General features: G+C 48.2%; 1 protein-coding gene across 50 annotated transcripts in view; it reads left to right on the forward strand.

The window, feature by feature from the left end:
* The first annotated feature begins 5,815 nt into the window (after positions 1-5,815).
* The window catches only part of MINK1 (misshapen like kinase 1), a 62,043-nt gene continuing 43,245 nt past the window's right edge, over positions 5,816-24,613 (forward strand). For all 50 annotated transcript variants that reach the window (XM_035301010.3, XM_035301011.3, XM_035301014.3 and 47 more), the window contains exon 1: positions 5,816-6,092. In XM_035301010.3, coding sequence (XP_035156901.2) covers positions 6,036-6,092 — 57 coding nt within the window. In that variant the 5' untranslated portion in view covers positions 5,816-6,035. The remainder of the gene's footprint in view (positions 6,093-24,613) is intronic.

Below are 24,613 nucleotides of genomic sequence, written 5' to 3' on the forward strand. Positions count from 1 at the left end.
CTAGCCACGTTTAACTATTTTTTATTATTACTTTCTTTTTTTTTGAGACAGAGTCTTGCTCTGTCACCCCGGCTGGAGTGCAGTGGTGCAATCTCGGCTCAGTGTAACCTCTGCCTCCTGGATTCAAGTGATTCTCCTGCCTCAGCCTCCCGAGTAGCTGGGGCTACAGGCACGTGCCGCCACACCCAGCTAATTTTTGTATTTTCAGTAGAGATGGGGTTTAGCCTAGTTGGCCAGGCTGGTCGCTAACTCTTAACCTCAGGTGATCCACCCTGAGGTGGATAAATTAAATTAAATTAATTTCAATTTAATTCAATTAAATTGAAATAGCACCCATCCTGTTTCAATTTAAGTGAATTAGAATTACAAATTTAGGTCAGGCACAGTGGCTCCTGCCTGTAATCCCAACACTTTGGGAGGCCATGTTGGTTAGATCACCTGAGGTCAGGAGTTAGAGACCGGCCTGGCCAACGTGGTGAACCCCGTTTCTACTAAAAATACAAAAATTATCCGGGCATACTAGCAGGTGCCTGTAATCCCAGCTACTTGGGAGATTGAGGAACGAGAAATGCTTGAACCCAGGAGGTGAAGGTTGCAGTGAGCCGAGTTGGTGCCACTGCACTCCAGCCTGGGTAACAGAGCAAAACTTCGTCTCAAAAAAAAAAAATCAGTCCCTTGCACTAGCTGCATTTCAAGTTCTCAGCAGCCACTTATTACTAGTAACTAACATACTGGACAGTGCAAGTATAGGCCATTTCCACTGCACAGAGTCCTGGCCAGCCCTGTTCCAGAGGGAGAATACATGGCACCATCTATGGAAGTTTATTGCACATACCAAATTCAGAATGGCTACCTTCCAGGAGAGGTATACAGAGAGAATGTCACTGGTAACAATGGTAACTTTTTTTGAGGTATGGGGAAGAGCAGACAGAGTCTTTCTTGTTCTGTCTCCCAGGATGGAGTGCAATGGCACAATCATAGCATACTGCAGCGTTGAACTCCTGGATTCAAGAGATCCTCCTGCCTCAGCCTTCTGAATAGATAGGACTACAAGCATGTGCCACCACACCTGGCTAATGGTTTTATTTTTTGAAGAGGTGGGTCTTGCTATGTTGCCCAGGTTGGTCTTGAACTCCTGGCCTCAAGTGATCATCCCCCCTCAGCCCCAGCCCCCTATACTGCTGAGATTACAGGCATGAGTCACAGCACCTGGCCCCTTTTATTTTATTTCTTTTTTGAGAATCTTGCTCTGTTGCCCAGGCCGGACTGCAGTGGCTCAATCTCAGCTCACTGCAACCACCATCTCTTGGGTTCAAGCAATTCTCCTGTCTCAGCCTCCTGAGTAGCTGGAACTACAGGCACACGCCACCACACCTAGCTAATTTTTGTATTTTTAGTAGAGACAGGGTTTTACCATATTGGTCAGGCTGGTCTTGAACTCCTGACCTCAGGTGATCCACCTGCCTCAGCCTCCCAAAGTGCTGGGATTACAGGCGTGACCCACAGCACCTGGCCCTTTTCTTATACTGAGTGTATATAAAAGCTGGACATGGTGGCTAAAGCCTGTAATCCCAGCTATTCAGGAGGCTGAGGCAGAGAACTAAGAATTCAAGCCCAGCCTGGACAACATAGTAAGACCCCCATCTCTAAAAATTTCTTAATTAGGCCGGGTGCAGTTGCTCACACCTGTAATCCCAGCACTTTGGGAGGCAGAGTGGGCAAAGCACCTGAGGTCAGGAGTTCGAGACCAGCCTGATCAAGACAGAGAAATCTCATCTCTACAAAAATATAAAATTAGCCAGGCATGGTGGCGTATGCCTGTAATCCCAGCTATTTGGGAGACTGAGACAGGAGAATCACTTGAACCTGGGAGGTGGAGGTTGCAGTGAGCTAAGATCGTGCCATTGCACTCCAGCCTGGGCAACAAGAGCAAAACTCTGTCTCAAAAAAAAAAATTCTTTTTCTTCTTTTGTACTGCTTTCTTGCAGAGCAGGGCTAACTCATGGGCAGTGTGCCTAGAGTCAGCCAAAAAAAAATTCTTAATTAAAAAAAGTAAACACACATATATATATATTCACGACTTTTTGTATGTCTGAAACATTTTATTTTTGTTCCTTTTTAATTTTTAGATGCAGGGTCTTGCTTTGTGGCCCAGGCTACAGTGCAGTGGTACAATCACAGCTCACTGCAGCTTTGACTTTCTGGGTTCAAGCAATCCACCTCAGCCTCCAGAGTAGCTGGGACTACAGGGGTGTGCCATGGTGCCCAGCTTATCTATCTATTTATTTTTGAGACAGGCTCTCACTCTGTTGCTGAGGCTGGAGTGCAGTACAGTGGTGTAATTATGGCTCACTGCAGCCTGGACCTCCCTGGCTCAATTGATCCTTCCACCTCAGCCTCCTGAGTAGCTGGGACTGCAGGCAGGCACTGCCATGCCTGGCTAATTTTTCTTTTGCATATTTTATAGAGACAAGGTTTCATCATGTTGTCCAGGCTGATCTCAAACTCCTGAGCTCAAGTGATCTTCCCGCCTCAGCCTCCCAAAGTACTGGGATTAGAGGCATGAGCCACTGTGTCTGGCTCAAAATATTTTTTATTTATTTTTATTTTTTTTAAAAGACAGGGTTTCACCATGTTGGCCAGGCTGGTCTTAAACTCCTGACCTCAAGTGATCCGCCTGCCTCGATCTCCCAAAGTGCTGAGATTACAGGCATGAGCCCCCACGCCTGGCCTTCAAAATATTTTCAATTATAAAAAAATGTAGCGCAAGTCCTAGCTCTTGCCCTTCGTTACCACAGCATCACACCCCAGTCTCAGAACTGACCACAGACGCAGGAGGAAACCAAGGGGAGTGAAGTACGGAGATTAGGAAGCCTTCCTGGAAGAGGCATGTGCTAGGTGGCTGAAGCATGAAAAGGGGATGATGTTGCGCTGCCACATCCTCTCCATTGAGTTAGTTCAGCCCTCTGTCCTCACAAGAAGCTACTTCTGTGCCAGAATTCCCCCTCCTATAGTGGTCTCCTGGTACTAATTGGCATCCTGTTAATTAGCCTCATTGTCAGCAGTAACTGCCTCTTTCCCGAGGGGGACCATTACCTCATTCTCTGTGGAGTGAGATAGAGGAAGCAGTTGGGCCAGGGGTTCGGAGGGCTTCTGCTGCACACACTCTGCCTTCTCCTTTTTAGTCCTGGAGTTTTTTAAATGGAGACCAACCACAGTGAGGTGGGGGTGGGCGGTGGAAGCAGAGGGCTTACAATCAGAAGAGTTGGTTCTAAACCCAGAATGGAAAGAGTAGCCTCTATAACTCAGGCATTAGTAAATGTATTGAGGACCTAGTATATGCTAAGTGTTTTACATATATTATTTTATCCTAACCTCCCTATTACTATCATGTCCATTTTACAGATGACAGAGTTGAGCCTCAGAGAGGTTAGCGATTTGCCTAAAGCACTAACTCCAAAGTCTGTCCTTTTTCCTACTCCTCCATAGTCTTGACCTTGAATGACTATAGTGTCTACCCAGACAACAGATGCCTTTGTTAGTTACCTTTTTTTTTTTTTTTTTGGTGAGATGGAGTCTTGCTCTGTTGCCACTCTGGAGTGCAGTGGCACAATCTCGGTTCACCGCAACCTCACCTGGTTCAAGCGATTCTTCTGCATTCAGCCTCCCAAGTAGCTGGGATTACAGACAGGCACACACCACCACGCCTAGCTAATTTTTTGTATTTTTAGTGGAGACAGGGTTTCACCATGTTGGCCAGGCTGGTCTTGAACTCCCTGGCCACCTACCTCGACTTCCCAAAGTGCTAGGATTACAGGTGTGAGCCGCTGTACACAGCCAATCTGTTTTTTCTTTTTTTTTTTTAATTTGAGATGGAGTCTTGCTTTGTTGCCCGGGCTGGAGTGCAGTGGTGCGGTCTCGGCTTACTGCAACCTCCACCTCCCAGGTTCAAGTGATTCTCTTGCCTCAGCCTCCTGAGTAGCTGGGATTACAGGCACCTGCCAGCACATCTGGCTAATTTTTTGTACTTTTAATAGAGCCAGGGTTTTACCATGTTGGGCAGGCTTGGCCAGGCATGGTGGCTCATGCCTGTAATCCTTACACTTTGGTAGTGTAAGGTAGGTGACCTGAGGTCAGGAGTTCGAGACCAGCCTGGCCAACATGATGAAACCTGGTCTCTACTAAAAATACAAAAAAGTAGCTGGGCATGGTGGCATGCACCAAGATGTGCCACTACACTACAACCTGGGCAACAAGAGCAAAATCTCCGTCTCAAAAAAAAAAAAAAAAAAAATCCCCACCATGTTGGCCAGGCTGGTCTCAAACTCTTGGCCTCAAGAGATCCTATAATCTCAGCACTTTGGGAGGCCAAGGTGGGCAGATCACTTGAGGCCAGGAGTTTGAGACCAGATTGGGTGACGTAGCAAAGCCCTGTCTCTACAAAACATACCTAAATTAGCCAGGGGTAGTGGCATGCACTGCCTGTTGTCCCAGCTACTCGGGAGGCTGAGGCTGGAGGATCGCTTGAGCCCAGGAGATTGAGGTTGCAGTGAACAGAGATCATGCCATTGTACTCCAGCCTGGGCAACAGAGAGAGACTTCATCTCCCCCAAAAGAAGAAGAAGAAGAAGAAAGGATTGACTTGAAGAAGGGGGCTGACTGGATGTGCATCCAAATGCTAAGGAGAAGGGTCCAGAAAGCGTGTTCAGCTATTTTCCAAGGACTTTTAATTTAAACTCTCTTAAGTGATGTTTATATTAAGGCTGGTGGTGGGGTCTTTCAGAGACAGTGTTGGTGCTGGAAGAGATCTTGAGGATCGTACAGCTGCCCCACTCAATTTCACAGGGAAAGAAAAGGCCAAAGAAGCAAAGCAATTTGCTCAAGGTCACACAGCATGTCAGTGGCAGAACATGACTCTTGGTTCTTAGATAGCATTATTCAGCCTCCACTAAAGCTAATGGCAGTAGGTGCTGTGCCAACATGACTAGATCTGAGGTGACCCAAGCAGTATTTGAAGGGATTGAACGCAGATTCCCTCTCTTCCTCTTCACCACCCCTTCCCCCAAGCGCGACTCCAGTGATCAATGAATAATTGTCGAAACAGTTCTTTTGTGCAGAACACTTTGTTAAAAGAGGTGCAGAGATACACGTCTGCAGTAGGATTCCTTATCCTGAGATCTCAGAGCTCCTCAATGCTTCCCCCACCTGCTAGGTGAGGGTGGAAAGGGCATTCTTGAGGCAGCCGGTGCCCCTCCTCTGCCCCCCAACTCCCACGTGGTTTCTCCAGCCAAGTTCTCACGGAATGGCCCCTCCCTCCGCGGCTCCACTGTTGCCATAGCAATTGGGTGGGTGGACAGCCCGTCCTATCTAGAGGCCACCCAGCCCTCGCGTGGGGAGTTACCATAACAACACCCTAGTAATAGAGGGGGTTGGGTACCGCCCCCTTCCCCCGCAAATGGAGAGGTGGGTGGCTTGATTGGCAAATGGGCACACAAAAGAAGGAGGAAAAGGGAAGGAAAGGCGTCAAAGGAGATCTAAGAAGGAAATAAGGGAGAGAAAGGACAAAAAATAGGGAAAGACAAGGAAACGCGAGTGCGCACGCGCGCCAGCTGGTGGGCGCGCTCCGCGGCCGCCTCGGCCGCCGCCCACTTCTTTCACGCCAGGCTTGCGCGGTCGCTCCGTCCCCGCGCGCGCCTTTCGACGGCTCGCCTGCGCCTGCGCGCAGGTGTCGGTGCCTAGGGGGAGGGGGGGCCCCGGCGCGCTCGCGTCGCGCTCCCGCTTCCACCCTCCCCTCGCGCGGCCGCTCCGCGCCTGCGCAGGAGAGACGGGAGGCTCGGGTGGCTGGCTCCGAAGCGATAGCGCTTGTCAGTCGGTGGGTCGGTCTTCGCGCCGGCCCTCCCCCTCCCCGGTCTCCGGGGGAGGCGCGGTGGAGTCCGCCCCCGGGGTCCTCCGATGGGGGAGAAGCGGCGACGGCGGCAGTGGAATAACCGAACCGGAGCGTGAGCGGCCCCGGTGCCCCGTTCCCCGCAGAGGCCATGGGTGACCCAGCCCCCGCCCGCAGCCTGGACGACATCGACCTGTCCGCCCTGCGGGTGAGCGCGCCGCCCCCTAGCCTCGCCCTGGTTCCTGTTCCCGCCGCTGTGGAGGGAGCGGGGTGGCTGCACGCCTCACGTGCTCCCAGGCGCCCCCTCCACCAGCCTGGGTCCCCTTGGCGACCCGTGCCCCTTTCCCCGGCTCCCGCGGCGGCTGGGCCCCCGTCCTCTGCTCCCTTCTCTCTCCACTCGCTGTAGATGCTGGGAGCCAGTTCGGTCCCCACCCTGTGGTGCCCCGCCCCCACACTTCCCTGCCACCCTACCTTTACTCTGGGGTTCGGGACCCTCTGGTTTCCCCTAAACTTAGCCTCTCCCATCACCTGCAGAATCTTTATTTTGGCTCCTCACCTCCTCTCCGTCCTCTTTCCACCCTTGCCCTTACTTCTATCTTCTTCCCCTCCTCTTCCTCGGCTCTTGGAATTTTGACTTTGCAACTGTCTCGACAGCCTTCCTCTCATCCCTCTTTCTCTTTCTCTCCAACCCTTGCATCCTTTCCCTGGTCGGAATTTCAGCCACCCCACCCCTCCTACCGTCACCCTCAATCCGACGTTCAGTTTTCCCTATCCCTTCTCCTGTTTCAAGTGCAGCAGTTCAGAACCAGGCATTTCCGGTCTCAGGGTCCCTGAATATTACATGACCAACTCTGCAGCGTAGCCGGGCCAGGAGCACTCGGGGAGGAGGGGAGGCATTTCTTCTCTTTGGAAACTGTAGCACGGGCTGGGAAGAGGATGTTTACACACACACACACACACACACACACACACACACACACACGACACATGCTACATGTGGTCAGGCGGAAGGTTTGGAAAGGCAGTGGGTATTTATGTTAGCTGAGGGCTGGAAGCAATGGAGACCTCTCAGAGTAGGGGCTAATTAGGAAAGGGGTTGAGAGGAAGAAACTGCAGCAGGAATTTCTTGGAAATACCCGTGTATTGTCCCTTGTGGGGCACTTACACACTCTGGTGTAGGAGCTTTCTGTAGCATTTATGTTTTCTTCAGCAGGGAGCTTTGGCTTAAGGGGCAACTTAGTGATTTCAAGGTGAACACTCCAGACTGTCAGCCAGGTGGTTAGGAATATGCCCTTCCAGCGCTCTCACCAGGCCAAGGTGTGGGGAGAGCAGGATTTCCCATCCCTAGGTTTGCTTCTCTGGAAGCCCCTCCTCGGATTGTCTTCTGGCTTTTGAGCCAGCCAGAGAACAACGCCAGAGTGGGAAAAGGCGGTCAGCCACACAGGTGCCCCGGATATGGCTGGAGGGGAGAGGGGAATTGAAGAGAGCAGAGTCATGTTGTTAATTGGGTTTCTCTAGGTGACACAGTTTTCTCTTGCCATTCAGGTCATAATTTGTTTGGTGCAATATTGGGCTATGAGACCTGACTGGAGATAAGGTGATAAATTGCTGGGGAGAGAGAATGAACGTTTAATTTCTTTGTGTGCACAGGCACGTGTATGTGTGTTGATGGGGAGAGGGTCTGAAGGCTTTAAGAGGGAGATTCTTAAGGTCAGCTTAGCCAGGGTTTAAACTGCGATGTCCAAGTTAGTTGGTATATAAGATGGAAATCTAGATTCTGCGTAAAAGTCCCTTAATATGTTCCATTCTGGGATGAACTTCCACCTTTCCGTCCTACCTTGGTTATTGATTAACTCTGGCTACAGGTTCCTGTGGCTGGGGTGACTGGAATACAATAAAAAAATGGGTGGGTCAGCCCAGGCAAGGTGGCTCACACCTGTAATCCCAGCACTTTGGGAGGCCAAGGTGGGAGTGGGGCATCACCTGAGGTCAGGAGTTTGAGACCAGCCTGGCTAACACTGTGAAACCCCATCCGTCCCTACTAAAAATACAAAGATTAGCTGGACGTGGTGGCACATGCCTTTAATCCCAGCTACTCGGGATGCTGAGGCAGGAGAGTCGCTTGAACCCGGGAGATGGAGGTTGCAATGAGCTGAGATTGCGCTGCTGCACTCCAGTCTGGGTGACACAGCGAGTCCTTGTCTCCAAAGAAAAAAAAAAAGGGTGGGTCCAAACCACAACCTTTGCTTTGAACTTTGTGGGACTCTGCTTGGGTTTCTTTAGCCTCTTATGGTGGTTTGGCTTTGACCCTCAACCCGGGATTTCCAGCAATTCCACAAATACCTTCTGACCTTAGATGTGGTATTTCCCTCTGGACTTCTCAGCTTAAAGCAACGTTAGTTTTCCTTAGTTGCCTGCAGCCTTATTCTACTCTCCCTCCCCTCAGGAGACCTGGTGACCTGCTCCCAGTGCTTCTGTCTGGCCTGCCTTATGCTGCTTGAGAAAGCATCTGCTTCCCCCCTTTCCACCCCAAAATACAAGGGCTTGAGGGAGAGCTGTACTTCCTTTGAAATGGGGCTAGAGAGGGAGGGCCTGCCTTCTTGCTGGTGACCTTTTCTCAGTGCCTGTCCCCGCGCCCCCCACTCCACCTCAGAGAGATGTGGCACTGTCGAGCCGCCAGCTAAGTCATCTCTTGTTCTATTCCTGTCTGTTTTCCAGTGAGAAATGGTGTCTCTCTTTACTACACCATGTTGTGTTGGGGGCTCAGGGAGAGGGATGGGAGAGGAACATACTCAGTATTTATTGGCTGGTCTTACAGAGCCCAAGGTGTGTTTCTCCTCATTTCAAGATAAGGCTTGGTTTTCAGCTGGTGATGAGAGTAATCGCCTGATATTAGGGAAGATTGAATTGTGTTAATCTCTTAGCCATGTGTGGGGAGGCCAGATGGACCTGCTACTTTGTAACCACAGCCACACTTGACCTCTTTGAGGCTCCTTTTCTCTACCAGCCTGGTTGCCCTGTGCAGCAAGGAAAAGCATCGGGTTTGGAGTTGCAGTCCTGAGTTCAAGTTCTGGCTTCCTCGCTTACTATGTAACCCTGGCCTCGCTCCCCTTACTGCAGATTCTGCTGAGAGCCTTACCTTCTCTAAGCTTCATTCTGTCCTGTACTGTGGGCATGGTAATAGTACTGAATGCAGAGTTGTTGAGGATTAAATGCACGTTAACTACTTAGTACAGTTCCCAGCACATAGTGATCATATATGTGATAGTCCTTTTTGTAGTTATTTTTATCAAATGGCAATCAGAGAAGCCTTCCAGGACAACTTTGTCTAAAATAGCACTCCCTCCTCTGCTTTATTTCTATATAAAATTTTATATAGCATTCCCTTAGTCTGCTTTATCTTTCCTCATAGTATTTATCACCAGCTGACATATAGATTTCTGTCAGCCCCACTAAAACGTCAGTTCAGTGGCCAGGTACAGTGGCTCATGCCTGTAATCCCAGCGCTTTGGGAGGCTGAGGTGGGTGGATCATCTGAGGTCCAGAGTTCGAGAACTTGGCCAACATGGTGAAACCCCATCTCTACTAAAAACAAAATACAAAAAAAATAGCCAGGCGTGGTGGCACACACCTGTAATCCCAGTTACTCAGGAGGCTGAGTCAGGAGAATCACTTGAACCTGGGAGGTGGAGGTTGCAGTGAGCCAACATCATGCCAGCACTCCAACTTGGGCAGCAGAGCTAGACTCCATCTCAAAAAAAAAAAAAAAAAAGGCCAGTTCACTGAAAGCTAAGATTTTGACTATTTTGTTCATGTATCCCCAGTGCCTATAATGGTGTTTTGCACGTAATGGGGGCTCAAATGTTTGTTGAATAAATGCCTGTTATAACAGGTTAAAGCTCTGTGCAATGCTCCATAAGCATCAGGCTTCTTAGGCTTCCTCTTGCCCCTCTTTTATTTACACACAATTAAGAATATATTTTTTTCTGAGATGTTTTTAGAATCAGACTTTGTCTGGTGGTAAACAGTTCTGGAAGCCTCCAGCTGAGCAATGCCCTTGAAGTAAAGTTAGGATCATCCAAGAGAAAATGTGGGCCTCTGTGTCTAAGCTTGGTTATATTCCAGGAGAACCTTCTGACTTGGAACTCTTGGCTTCTCACAAAGGATACATATCAGCGGAAGTGGACGGTACAAGGAGGGGGCAGACCCCGGGCTGACCTCTTTCCTTTTGCATTGCTCCTTTTGGTTGACCCACTTCATAAATCAAATAGCTTCTTTTTACTGTCCAGCTCAAAGTTTTAGACTGCAGTGTCCTTGAAACTCCGGAGCTGTGCTTAGTGTTGCTGTACTGAAATAATATCATGAAGCACGTTCAAGAAGGACTTGTTGCTAGGTGGTAGCTGCTGACAGAGATGTTCTTTTTCAAATGATTTTGTGTTGTTGTGTCTGTTCTTTGGAGAAATGTCTTCGACTTCCTCCTCTCTTCATGTGGCTGTGGAGCCAGCACCACTTGGAAAGCTGGCAGTTCTGGGCATGTATTTCTGGGCTGCTGAGCAATGTGGGACTGCCACTGTGTTCTGATGTGCTAGCTATCTAAATGTTGATGACAGATGCCTTAGGCAGGAGAATGGGAAGAGTGACCTCCTGCTGCAGAAGTAAGGACATTCAATAGTGACTTTTTTCCCTAGAAAATTACAAAAGGGGGATGGGTTTGTTTGGAGAGTTCGAGGCATTTAGAGTGAAGTGAAATGCTGCTTTGGCAAATGACAGAAGGAAGATTACCGAGAACTTTGCCGAAACTAGGTGATCAGTTATTCCCTAAACAGAGGGAGAGACACCACCACCCTTAATGCTATGGGATAGGACAGATTGTCATAATCCTGAGTGATATACACAGAGGGAGGTTTGACAGGTAAGATAACAGTAAGATCAGCAAGGAAACCAGCTGGTCCACCCTCTCATGCTTGCCCCAGGAGCTCAGTTAAAACTATAGTATAGGCCGGGCACAGTGGCTCACACCTGTAATCCCAGCACTTTGGGAGGCTGAGGCGGGTGGATCACGAGTTCAAGAGATCGAGACCATCCTGGTCAACATGGTGAAACCCCATCTCTACTAAAAATACAAAAAAATATATATATATATTAGCTGGGCACAGTGGCGCGTGCCTGTAATCCCAGCTGCTCAGGAGGCTGAGGCAGGAGAATTGCCTGAACCCAGGAGGCAGAGGTTGCGGTGAGCCGATATCTTGCCATTGCACTCCAGCCTGGGTAACAAGAGCGAAACTCCATCTCAAAAAAAAAAAAAAAAGGCTGGGCGCGGTGGCTCACGCCTATAATCCCAGCACTTTGGGAGGCGAGATGGGAGGATCACAAGGTCAAGAGATCGAGACCATGCTGGTCAACCTGGTGAAACCCCGTCTCTACTAAAATTACAAAAATTAGCTGGGCATGGTGGCGCATGCCTGTAGACCCAGCTACTAAAAAAAAAAAAACTATAGTGTATAGAATCCTGACTTAAAATCTGGCCTTCATTCCTTTCAGCGTTGAACTGTGTGCCTAAGACAGGGTAACACACAGCTTGCACATGTAAAGCATCTTTGTTTGTCATTTAGGGGACAAGATGGCAGGAAGTGTGCAACTGCTCTTGACAAGCTTGTGTTCTGGCATAGGTCTGTAAATAAGGAATGTAGTAACCTCTCAACTCAGAAGCATAAAACAATTCTGGACTGGAGAGCATCTCCAGATGCATGTGAAAGTCTGCCTGTCTAATCTTTCTGTCTCCAGATGAAGTTGAATCAGAGAAAGTTATCAATAATCTCCTTTCCTGAACTGTCAGTCACCATGCATTGGTAGTCTACTGTATTGAGAATCAGGTCCCAGATACTATGGGAAGGATGTAATAAAGTACTCAGTCCTCTACTAAGCTATTTGACCAGCTCTCTGGGAACTTCCACCCAAGCAATGCCTTTCTAAGCCTAGGCTCTCTTTTTCTTAACTGTTACTGTTTTCCTTAATATCTTACAACCTTCAAGGTTGGGACATTTTATTAAATCTGATTTCCATGAATTGCACTCATTTTCTGTGGTCATTGGGCAGTCATCTTGAAACCTGGTATTCAGCCCCACTCCCTTCAACACCTACTTTTTACTACTATCTGTCTCAGTCTTCTCTTTCCTGGATTGAAGACATAGAACAGAAAGTGATCAGGTTCATAAGTCAACTCTCAAAGCATTTCTTGAATTCACATAAAATATAGTAAGATACAAAAACATGACTTGGTAGAAAACTTTGATCCTGTCCACAGCTCACTGCTCTCTCCAGTTCTTTCGCCATTCTCTTCCCAAGCAGCCAGTCTTTGATTTGAGTCTGGCCTTCCCTTATCTATAGGAAGCTCTTTCAGGGGTAATTGAAAAAGGTTTTTGAGGCTTTTTGTTCTTACTAAGGTGGGATAGTGGAGGGAGGAGAGAAAAGAGGGATGGAATTGTAGTGACCCAAGGGCCCTGGAGATTTTGTCCAGTGGCTAGATAGCCTGAGGTCGTACGTGCTAAATGTGGGTAGGATTTTATGTTCTGTTTGAGGAAAGATCTAGAACTAGGCACAGAGGACACAGTGGTAAACAAGACTGATATGGTTCTCCTACAGTCTAGTAGTAGGGAGAGACATTAATCAAGTATCATATATTAATGTGTGTGTGTGTGTGTGTGTGTGTGTGTGTGTGTGTAATTGCAAGCCATGATAAGGACTGTAGCAGAAAACTTTAACATGTCATGAACACATATAACAGTAGTTGTTTTGAGCATATGTTCTCAGGATCTCCTGAGGACTGTGTCATAGAAAAAAAATTGTTTTTACAAGACAAAATTTTTATAAGACAAAAATATTTGGTTGATTGAGATAGATATAAATCACGTCAGAAAGCCAAACTGGCTTTGCTGCAGAAAGATTAGATAGAGTTGAAGTAGCAGGTAGAGTTTGGTGATGTAGCGAACTGGGAGACCCTGGAATGGGGCCATTCTTAGGTTGAAGCATTGGTCAGTCAAGGGCCAGAAGCCTGAGGATGGGGTGGAAGCTCCAGGCTTACTTCCAAAAGGATTTCTTCTGAATCTTCCTGTTGGAGGGGGAAAAAAGGTTTACTTGTTTGTCTCAAAAGTTAAGAACATGTATATGGAAAGATCTTATGATTCATGTAATCCTCATTTTTACTTACTAGGGGTGGGACTCTGGGTCCTGGGTCTCTGGACTTAGATGTGGCTCCTCAAAGTGAGGTATATGAGAGGAAGGTGTATCCCTAGATGTTATTAGCCTAAGTGGTGCCTAGGGTTTGGAAAGGTAGGTGAGTCTCACAGAAATGAGAACAAGTAGTCCCAGCCCTCAGCTTAGCTCCTGTGGTCTGTGGGAAGTGGGATTCTTTCTAACATTAGATAGATAGTGTATAGAAATAGACAAGACTCTCCATTTACGTTGTATACAAGTAAAGGATGAGTGGGGTGTGGAGGGGGAGTGTTACTGATTTTTCGTGTTTGAAAGGAAACACGGTTGGAGAAGCCACAAGTCTTGGGCTTCCTGGAGGAGCCAGACTCTGGGAGCTGCTTGAATGTCAGGAGGATGGCAGCATAGAAGACAGTGGGGTGGGCCGTGAGGAGAGTTTGGTGGCACAGCCTGTGGGAGGAGCCTGGGCAGCTGGAGAGAGATGAATGGAGGAAATGGGGGTGAGCTGCCCAGGAAAAATGCCGATGGTTGGCGAGAGAGGAGGCAAGAAGACCTTTGACAGAGAAGATAGCTGAGACCCCAGGTTCATCCACAGCAGGAGGATTCCAGGGCCATAGGAGACAGGCGAAGTGGGGAGTGTCTAGTTACAACTGGGAACCTCACCACTTAGAGCCTGTGACTCAGTATGTACATGTAGCACCAAATGCCTTTTGGTTCTGTCTTGGGCACCTCCACCTTGCCTTAGGGATGAGCAGGCCTTCTGAAAGCAGCCCTGATATTCGATGGTCTTCTGACAAAGAATGGGAAATTTCTCACACCCTCTCGTTCCTGGAGCCACCTGGGGATGGGATTTGAAGGGCTCCGGTTGCCAATGCTCCTGAAATCACAGGTTTAGAGGAGTTTTCCATGAACAGCGGTCCTGGCAGGGAGAGACTGGGGATGAGTAGGGCTGAATGAAGAAAATTCTACCTCCTTCAAGAGCCACCTCAACTTCTGTTTTTCCCCACAAAGCCTCCTCTGATTATGCCAGCCTTTATTGCTCACGTCATCTGCTTTTTCACAGACCTTACGATTTAGCATTTGCTTATGTATCACCTTATATTGAATAATGTCTTATGGTCTTATTATGTATAGAGACTGTGATTCATATTTCCTCTTGATCTCTGTAAAAATGCTGAGCAGGAACCAGGCACTGGCTCACCCCTATAATCCCAGCACTTTGGGAGGCCGAGGTAGGTGGATCACGAGCTCAGGAGTTCAAGACCAGCCTGACCAACATGGTAAAGCCTTGTCTCTACTAGAAATACAAAAATTAGGCCGGGCGCAGTGGCTCACGCCTGGAATCCCAGCACTTTGGGAGGCCGAGGCGGGTGGATCACGAGGTCAAGAGATCGAGACCATCCTGGTCAACATGGTGAAACCCTGTCTCTACTAAAAAAAAATACAAAAACTTAGCTGGGCATGGTGGCGCATGCCTGTAATCCCAGCTACTCAGGAGGCTGAGACAGGAGAATTGCCTGAACCCAGGAGGCGGAGGTTGCGGTGAACCAAGATTGCGCCATTGCACTCCAGCCTGGGTAAACAAGAGCGAAACTCCGTCTCAAAAAAAAAAAAAAAGACATACAAAAATTAGCTGGGCGTGGTGGTGCGTGCCTATAATCCCAGCTACTCAGGAGGCTGAGGCAGGAGAAACTCTTGAACCCGAGAGGTGGAGGTTGCAGTGAGCCGAAATTGTGCCTCTGCACTCCAGCCTGAGTGACAGAGCAAGACTCCATCTCACACACAAAAAAAAATGCTGAGCACACAGTAGAGGTTCAGAAATTACTTGGTAAGAGACATGGATCTAGGTATGTGTGTGACTGGTCCTTTCCTACTAGATTCAATCTATAGGCAGTACAGGGTGCCTAGTATATGCTGGGCACCATGGGATGCAAATTGATACAGGTGCTGACTCAGTGACTCTCAACCAGGGCACTGCTGGCCTCCAGGGGGTGTTCAGAAATGTTGAGGAGGGAGGATTAATTATCATGATGTTTTGGGAGCACTAACAGCATTTAGCACGTGGGGATCAGGGATGTTAACCATCCTGCAAAGTCTCGGACAATGCATCAAAGAACTATTTTTCCACCCAGATTGCCACTAGTAGTACCTCTCATGAACTTGTTATGGACACAGGAGCGACCCAGGGAAGGACTGGACATGTTTCTTCCATGAAGTAGGAAGTAGTTCCTAAGTCCCTGTGTACTTCTTTCTGGGTAGAGAGAGGAATGTGGGCTCCTAATTACCCTTATGCATGGCACATATCTAGCAGCTTTTATTTGTCTGCCAGCATACCTCTGGAGGTAAAATGGGTAGGCTCGCAGCCAGACTGTAAGGAAGATTTTCATGTTCTCTTTTCACCACCCACCCACTCCTTCTTTCAAGGCACATTTATAAGAAAGTGGCTGAAGCTTGCAATACTTAGTCTTTAATTCTAAGTGACTCAGGAAAGAGTCTTCAAGAAAACCGGTGTACAGAGTGCATACCCCAAAGCTTAAGCATTGTGAGGCAAAGATGGTCAGGTGCAGCCTCTGAGAGAGGGGCCAGCACATCATCTCTTCTCTGGGGTCTTTTTATCCTACACTTGTCTTTTTGAAGGCAGAGGTGTGGTGAGTGAATGTCATTACTCATATCTCAGGGGTCAGGGGGTGACCAGAGAGAGTAGAAGATGCCTTGCCCTAGTGTATCCTTTGATGGTGGGTGAGTAGCTGGGAAGCAGCACAGCTGAGTGGGATGAGCTGTTCTACGTCTCGCTGTTTCCCAATCCGAGTCAGGAGAGCTGAACTTGATCAGCTCCTGGCCTTGTGTAGCTAAGGTTTGGAGGAGCTGGAGAGAGGCCGCCTAACCTTAACAAGGTCATTCCTCACAGTGGGGACTACCTGAGCCCCATGTGTCGGAGCAGGGTAACGGAAACAGACAGGATGTGGATCAGAATTTGGTTGGCGCCGGGCATGGTGGCTCACGCCTGTAATCCCAGCACTTTGGAAGGCCGAGGCAGGCAGATCACTTGAGGTCAGGAGTTTGAGACTAGCCTGGCCAAGACAGCGAAACCCCGTCTCTACTAAAAATACAAAAAGTTAGCCGGGCGTGGTGGCAGGCGCCTGTAATTCCAGCTACTTGGGAGGCTGAGGCAGGAGAATCACTTGAACCCAGGAGGCAGAGGTTGCAGTGAGTCAGGCCAAGATCACATCACTGCACTCCAACCTGGACGACAGAATGAGACTCTGTCTCAAAAACAAAAAGAAGTTGGTTGATTCTAGTAAGCCTTTCTTTTCTGTCTGTCTTCTGTTTGGAACCATGATAAAGTCATAATATAAATGACTCTGATACAAGTCATTTATATTATGATACAGATTCATTTCAGAAGGAGGTGTTTGGGGTTGGAATAAGAACAGTCGTGAACACTTACTATACAGGAGGTTCTTTCCTTCTGTAATCTCATTGTTCCTCTCAATAACCCTTTGAGGTGGAGGGTATTATCCTCATTTGCAAGAGGAAGAAACCAAAGCTTACAGAAATTAACTTGGAAGTTAAGTAACTTGTCTGAGACTGGACAGCCAGTAAGTAGCAGAGCTCACATTCAGCCTCAAGTCTGACTTCAAAACCTGAGCTGACATGCTGTTGGAGTGAGGCCACTCCCAGCTGGTGGGGCATATGTGGGGGTGGGCACTGAGGGAGGACAGGAGGGCAGTGTGTCCCTGGCACTCTAGATTATGTGCAACTAGTATTGTCTTCTGCCTGTTTTTTGGTTTGTTTTTGTTTTTAGACGAAGTCTCACTCTGTTGCCCAGGCTGGAGTGCAGTGGCGTGATCTCGGCTCACTGCAACCTCTGCCTCCAAGTTTAAGGGATCTTCTTGTCTCAGCCTCCCAAGTAGCTGGGACTACAAGCATACACCACAACAGCCGGCTAATTTTTGTATTTTTAGTAGACATGGGGTTTCACCATACTGGTCAGACTGGTCTCGAACTCCTGACCTCAAATGATCCACCCACCTTGGCCTCTCAAAGTGCTGGGATTACAAGTATGAGCCACCGTGCCCAGCCTGCCTGTTTTAATTGTAAAATGTACTATTTTTGTGACCTGTGGTAAAAAGGCTTTGTGGGCTTACTGAGGACTATAGCATTATCCATAATGTTTCTTGGTAAAGTTTTTGGAGACTTGGAATATGGCCTGTTTCATGGGTTGGAGAATGAGAGATAGTTACTGCCCTCTAAGAGCACATGGCCTCTAGATCTGTGTCTTAAAAAAGGACAGCTTTTATTCATATTCCTGGGTCTTTTTGGGGTGGGGAGAGTAAGTGACTTCAGCCCAAACTGAACTGCTGGTGGGTTGGCACTGGGGAGCACACGTTGGGAATACAGAGCTCCATGGGGCTCGCACTCAGAACTCATAGAGATTTCTAAATCTGCTGGGCAGATTACTGTGATGACAGGAAGAGAAGGACATGCAGAAGAATTCAGAATATTTGGTGTGGAGGAAAGAGAACTGAATAATTCAGAAGAAAGTCTGTTCTTCAGAGAGAGGAGAGGAGGGCTATCTCATTTCCCCCTACCCTTTAAAAATGTGTGTGTGTGTGTGTGTGTGTGTGTGTGTGTGAAAGAGATTTGTTTTCTTTTCAGACAGAGTCTCACTCTGTCTCCAGGCTGGAGTGCAGTGGCGAGATCTTGGCTCACTGCAACCTCCACCTCCCAGGTTCAAGCGATTCTCCTGCCTCAGCCTCCTGAATAGCTGGGACTACAGGCGTTCGCCAACACGCCCAGCCAGTTTTTGTGTTTTTAGTAGAGACAGGGTTACACCATGTTGGCCAGGATGGTCTCGATCTCTTGACCTCATGATCCACCCACCTCAGCCTCCCAAAGTGCTGGGATTATAGCTGTGAGCCACTGTGCCCAGCTGTGTGTGTTTTTAATGTGATTAAGTATATAAGACTTACCATAACTATTTTTAGGTGTGCGGTTCTGTGGCATTAAGTACATTCTCGTTTTGCAACTGTAACCATCATCCAGCTCCAGAACTTCATCTCCCCCAAATGAAACTCTATACCCATTAAACACTAACTCTCTGAACCCTCCACCTTCCAACCCCTGGCAACCACCATTCTGCAGCTCATCGTCTTTTGTGTGTGCAGAGTTGAGCAGAGGGTCTGATGTAGCAGATACTTAGTATTTGTTGAGTTAGGCTAGGTGCAAGTTTCAGAAGTCCATGTATCATCAGCCAACCCAGAACACACCCCCATCCCAGCTCTAATGCAAGATGACAGGCTTCTGAAAGGGATTTTAAATGAAATGGCTGCCTGGAATCACAAGAGGATTGGGCAGTAGCAAGAGAAGTTAAGAGTTTCTGTTCCGTATTCAGTTCCTTTGCCATCCCCCAGCCATGACTTGCGTTCTGTTCTGCTGTGCTCATGTTTGTTGTCATCTTGCTTGTTTTCAGCCTCTGACTTCATCTCATCCTGGGGGTCTGGTGGGTGGATGCTACAGGAAGCTGGAAATAAGGTCATTTAGGGGATGAAGACAATAGAATTTAACAGTATTTCTCCATTAGTATGTGATGGGTACATGTGTTAAAGGGGAGGTCAACCCTCCTGGACCTCCAGGCCTGGACAGTGGAGAGCCAGGTCAGGCTTTGTATTCCTCTGGTATTCATATCAGGACCTGGAATTGAGTTGGATCTTTTTTTTTTAGACGGAGTTTCACTTTTGTTGCCCAGGCTGGAGTGCAATGGGGTGATCTCAGCTCACCATAAACCTCTGTCTCCTGGGTTCAAGTGATTTTCCTGCCTCTGCCTCCTGAGTAGCTGGGATTACAGGCATGTGCCACCACGCCTGGCACATGTATTTTGAGTAGAGATGGAGTTTCTCTGTGTTGATCAGGCTGGTCTCGAACTCCCGATCTCAGGTGATCCACCCACCTCGGCCTCCCAAAGTGCTGGGATTACAAGGATTACAAGTGTGAGCCGGGCGTGATGGCTCAAGCCTGTAATCCCAGCACTTTGGGAGGCCGAGGCTGGTGGATCACGAGGTCAAGAGATCGAGACCATCCTGGCCAACATGGTGAAACCCGTCTCTACTAAAGATACAAAAAATTAGCTGGGCACGGTGGCGCGTGCCTATAATCCCAGCTACTCAGGAGGCGGAGGCAGGAGAATTGCCTGAACCCAGGAGGCGGAAGTTGTGGTGAGCCGAGATCGCGCCATTGCACTCCAGCCTGGGTAACAAGAGCGAAACTCCGTCTCAAAGAAAAAAAAAAACAAGTGTGAGCCACTGGACCCAGCCGGATTTTTTTCTTTTTTTGAGACAAAGTCTCACTCTGTCGCCCTGGCTGGAGTGCAGTGGCATGATCTCAGCTCACTGCAGCCTCCAGCCCCCCAGGTTCAAGTGATTCTCCTGCCTTAGCCTCCCAAGTATAATAGCTGGGACTACAGGCAAATGCCACCATACCATGCCCAGCTAATTTTTGTAGTTTTAGTAGAGACAAGAGTTTCACCATGGTGGCCAGGTTGGTCTCAAACTCCTGACCTCAAGTGATCCACCTGCCTCCCAAAGTGCTGGGATTGCAGGTGTGAGCCACCATACCTGGCTGAGTTGGATATTTTAGAACAGAGATGACCACTGTGGCAGCCTCCCTGGCCTCCTCACTTTCTCTCATCCTTGCTGTTTACAGTTTTTCGTTGACCTTCATGGGGAAAGAGGAAAAAGGGAGGGAGAGACATGCTTGTCTTCCAGTGACCCAGGAAGAGAGGAGGGCGGGAGAGCCCCTGTCTTAGAGGTCAAAATACAGGCCACAGGGGTCTCAGGCTGGTAGGCTGGGGTGGTATCTTAGGGTATACTATTGTAAATTGTGCCCTTATTACCAGGAAAAAGCCTGCAGCGCAAGAGACCTCTGCATTTCCTCACAGTAGTGTCAAATTGCAAGGATTGAGGGAAGACTTGAGGACTCATGAGGTCTTTTTTCTCTGTCTCTGTGTACAACCTTAGAGGAGGTTACATGTATTTAATAATACCTTCCAGGAACTGCCCAATAGGGAGTGGCCCTTCTCACCACAGTTCCTCTTACTGCAGACTAAAGCCTACTTTTGTCTTAGACAAAGCCAGGTCTGAATGGCAGTCAATTGTTTTCCTTGGACTGAGTCTCAGTCTGCCCCACCCTAATGCTCAAAGTTTGAATGAAGGAATGTTCCAATTGATAACTCCTAGAAACAGTGACATCCTTAGGTGTTATCCTGTAGTCTGCCTGGATGTTGTTCTCATCACCATCGCTAATAAAAGTAACAAGTGATTTGAGTGTTTGTCTTTAAAGTAGAGCACCTCTGGGCCATCTTATTATTACTTTTTTTGAGACAGGGTCTTGCTCTGTTGCCCAGGCTGGAATGCAGTGGCATGATCATAACTCAGTGCAGCCTTGAACTTCTGGCCTCAGGTGATCCTCCCACCTCTGCCAAAGGGCTAGGATGACAAGTGTGAGCCACCATGCTCAGCCCCATCTTACATTTCAGAAGGTGCCAGCAGTAGGCCAAGGTCTCAAAGCTAGTTAGAGCCGACTTTCATACTCATGCTTCATCACTCTGCTGCATGACCCAGTCCCCACCGGAAACAAAGATCTCATGTGACATTGGTCAGTGTGGGGTCCAAAGTGTAGTTTTTGCAGATTAGGTGTGTTTCACAAGTTAACAACGAATGTACCTGCTACTACCCAGATCTCCTGTTCTGGCCTCATAACTTCCTCAGGTAGCCCAAATTGCCCATCTCTAAAGAGCTGTCAGTGAGAGGCCTGCTGACACAATGGGTGTTTGACTTTGCCTTTGAGGCAACATGATCCATGGAATGAACATGACATTAGGAGCTGGGCAACCTGGTTCTAGTTTTGGTTCCATTTCTTTTATTTCTTTATTTAGATGGAGTCTCGCTCTGTCGCTCAGGCTGGAGTTCACTGGTACGATCTCGGCTCACCTCAACCTCTGTCTCTCAGCTTCAAGCGATTCTCCTGCCTTAGCCTCCCAAGTAGCTAGGACTACAAGCACGTGCTACCACAACCTGCTAATTTTTTGTATTTTTAGTAGAGATGGGGTTTCACCATGTTAGCCATGATGATCTCCTCCTGACCTCATGATCTGCCCACCCCAGCCTCCCAGAGTGCTGAGATTACAGGTGTGAGCCACCTTGCCCAGAAATTTTAATCTTAATGGCTGAGAATGAGTCACTGAGCCCCAGGTATAGACCTGAAATTCTGTGGGCCTGGCTTCCCTTTCCCAGTCCTAGAGTCTCCTACTATCTCAGGAAAGTTTTCCAGCATCACTGCAAGAACAAGTAACTTCAGAATCTTAAAACTGAACATGAAACTCCTGTTTGTCCTGACCCCTGAGTCAGGAATTCCATCAATCACTGGGCAGTCACTCTGCCCCTGCATGCTGTTTTGTGTAAAAAAGCTCTGGACCCACCCAGAGAAAGTATTTGGCCTGAGGGACAAACATATGCCTCACCTTTGGGGATACACAGCTTTTTTGGGATGTGAGAGACAAGACATTCACACAAAAATGTATAAAGAGCTTTATTGAAAGACACAGATTCAGGGCTGGGTGGCTCGGGATGCTTGGCTCCTTACTCTGCCTTGGGCCTTTGTGTGCTCCCCACCCCTGCTCCTCCCTTGGTTAATTCTTTTTTTTTTTTTTTGAAACAGAATTTTGCTCTTGTTGCCCAGGCTGCAGGTGGTGCAGTCTCAGCCCACCGCAACCTCCACCTCCCAAGATCAAGCAATTCTCCTGCCTCAGCCTCCCGAGTAGCTGGTACTACAGGCATGTGCCAACACACCCAGCTAATTTTCGTGTTTTTATTAGAGACGGGGTTTCTCCATGTTGGTCAGGCTGGTCTTGAACTCCCTACCTCAGGTAATCCATCCACCTTGGCCTCCCAAAGTGCTGGGATTACAGGCATGAGCCACCATGCCTGGCCACTTGTTTAACTCTTGCTTGTCCCTGTGGTATCAGCTTAAATATCACTTCTTTAGCAGGCCTTTCCTGGATCCCCTTCCCATCATGACCTCCCTTTCATCTTTTTTTTCTCTTTTTTTTTTTTTTGGAGACAATGTCTCTAACTCTGCTGTCATCCAGGCTGGAATGCAGTGGTGCAAGCGTGGCTCACTACAGCCTCCTTGAATCCTTCTGATAGCACTCTGCTTTTTCATCAGAGTTGTCACAGGTGTCATGTCATTATGTCTTTAATGTCTGCTTCTTTGACTAGACTATAAGCTCCATGAAGGAAGGGACAATTTCTGTTTTGTTCAGTGCCACATTCTAGTATCTAGTAATGCCTGTACATAGCAGACAGTCAGTATTTGTTGAATGAATGCATGAGCTGGCTCACCAGGCCATAGAGTTGGCATGAAAGGTGTCTGGGAAGGTTTCTTAGGATAAAGAGGAGAGACAGGGCTGGTGAAAAGTTGAGTGAACATGTTTGCTCCATCCTGCTGGTCAGGAAGTTCCCCTTCTGCCTCACCTATGTCTCTTCAGCTGTGATTTATTCTGGGTTGGTCCTTGGTGGGGCCAGAAAATATGTGGTCTCCACCCTTTGGAGAGTAACCCTGTTCTTCCTTTCTAAGAGTGTGATTCAGACAGTCCTTCATCCCCTTCTCGCTGGCCCCACCCTCTACCTGTTCTTCCTCCAGCTGACTCAGCTTCACACCCTCTTCCCCTCCTCCCAGGGTCTCCTTTCCTGTCCCCTTGTCTTTCAGAGCTTTCCTTCCTAAGTTTTCTCTCATGACCTCTCATTGGTCTTCTGGAATTCAAAACCATATGGGCACAGGTCACAAGTTTTCTTGGTTATGAAGCTTCCCTCGTCTCTTCCCTTGGATTTGTAGACACCTGACTCCCACAGAAGTAGGCTGGCAATGAGGTATAATGATTTGTTTGTGCTGCAATTGAAAACCAGCAACAAGAAGCCTTGTTATTATCCAACCCCTGATTACTAGTGTTGTCTTCCTCCGTTAACTTGGTATCTGCCAGCCTGAACGGGCCGGGCATCTCCTTTCTGCCCCCTCCCACTGCCATGCTGTGCCCTTCCTTGCTGTCTCTGGTATCCATTTCCCAGGGACTGTCCTTGCTCTCTGCCCCATCAGTATGCCTCTAAGGCCACAGGTCTGTTTTTCCTCCCTTCTCTCTCACCTGCCTTCCTCTCAGTTCTACTTTTTATCTTATTTCTTCTCCTGAGCTGCCACTCTTCACCCTAAATCCCAGTAACGCCAAATCCCAGTCTTAGTAAATCACTTTTTGCCACAGTTTTGCCTTGCTCTGTGGGAACCAATTTCTTCATAATGACTCTATGCAAATTTGTAGCACTTTATGGATTTTAAAATGTTTTTACATTGTTGAATTCTTGTGAAATGGGCCTGGGTAGATAAGGAAAAGAGCCTCAGAGAGGCTAAGTGATTTGCAGATTTGCCTAAATTATACAGAGGAGTTAGAACCAGTGCCCAGGCCTTCTGATTCTTAGTACAGTAAACACTAAGCATTCCCTATCATTCCATCTCACCACGCTCCTGTCTTGTTGTAGGTCTTAGCTAAGAAAGCCTGCCCCTGAGTTACCCATCTTACCCATCAACTTGATTCTCTCCATTTTGGACAGGAACTGACTCTTGGGAAGGAAACAGTTTCAAACTGCTTTGACATTGTGTCACGTTTGAAAAGCCATGGCCTTGCTTACCTACTGTGAGACTTGGGAAGAAGTGCTGGGGAGGGAAAGGTGAGATACCACTGCAGCTGTCCAGAAGACCTTGCAAGATCCTCCAGCTGGGGACAGGGGATGGCTAGAATGACGTCCAGCCGTCTTCACACCCGAGGCTCGGATGGCCCTCCCAGGCCTGCAGTTCTCTATTTTCCCTTAGAAGGTTCTGGAAGCAGACTGAACCTCAGAAGCAAGCTGTTTATTTTTTAGGTTTTTCAGTTTATTTTTAAATTTCTGACTGTGATGGTGTTTATTTTTTCCTTTTCCCTTTTCCCACTTCCCCGGCTCAGCATCAAAAAGGGACCATCTGTCCCTTGCCTTTCTGTGGCCATTTTAGAACCAGCGCAAGGCTGCTTGAATCTGGTCCCCTCTTTTCCCTCCCTCCCTCCCCCACCACCTGGCTTTCTCTCCTCTGCACTGCCCACTCTTATGCAGTCCCCTCCAGGTGGCAGCTGCCACCTCCTATAGGCCTCCATTTATGAAGACCTCCAGGCTGGGTCCAGCTACCAGCCCAAGGGCCTGTCTGAGGCAGCCAGATCTGTGGGTAACCTAGACATGGAGGCATGGAAAGCAGCCTGTGGGAGGAAGGGAATTAGTTCCAGTCTCCTTGCTCCAGGCAGGGCCCCTCTGCTCTGACTGGTTTCTGCTGGGAATGGTATCTGTGTTCATGTATGTGTCATGTCCTAACTTGTTTCTGCCTCTGCGTGTACCTGCAAGTCAGTGTGTGTGCGCATGTGTGTGTCTCACATGCCCCTCTGGCCTAGAG

This window comes from Callithrix jacchus, chromosome 5, assembly GCF_049354715.1.
Source record: "Callithrix jacchus isolate 240 chromosome 5, calJac240_pri, whole genome shotgun sequence".
NCBI classification, from domain to species: domain Eukaryota; kingdom Metazoa; phylum Chordata; class Mammalia; order Primates; family Cebidae; genus Callithrix; species Callithrix jacchus.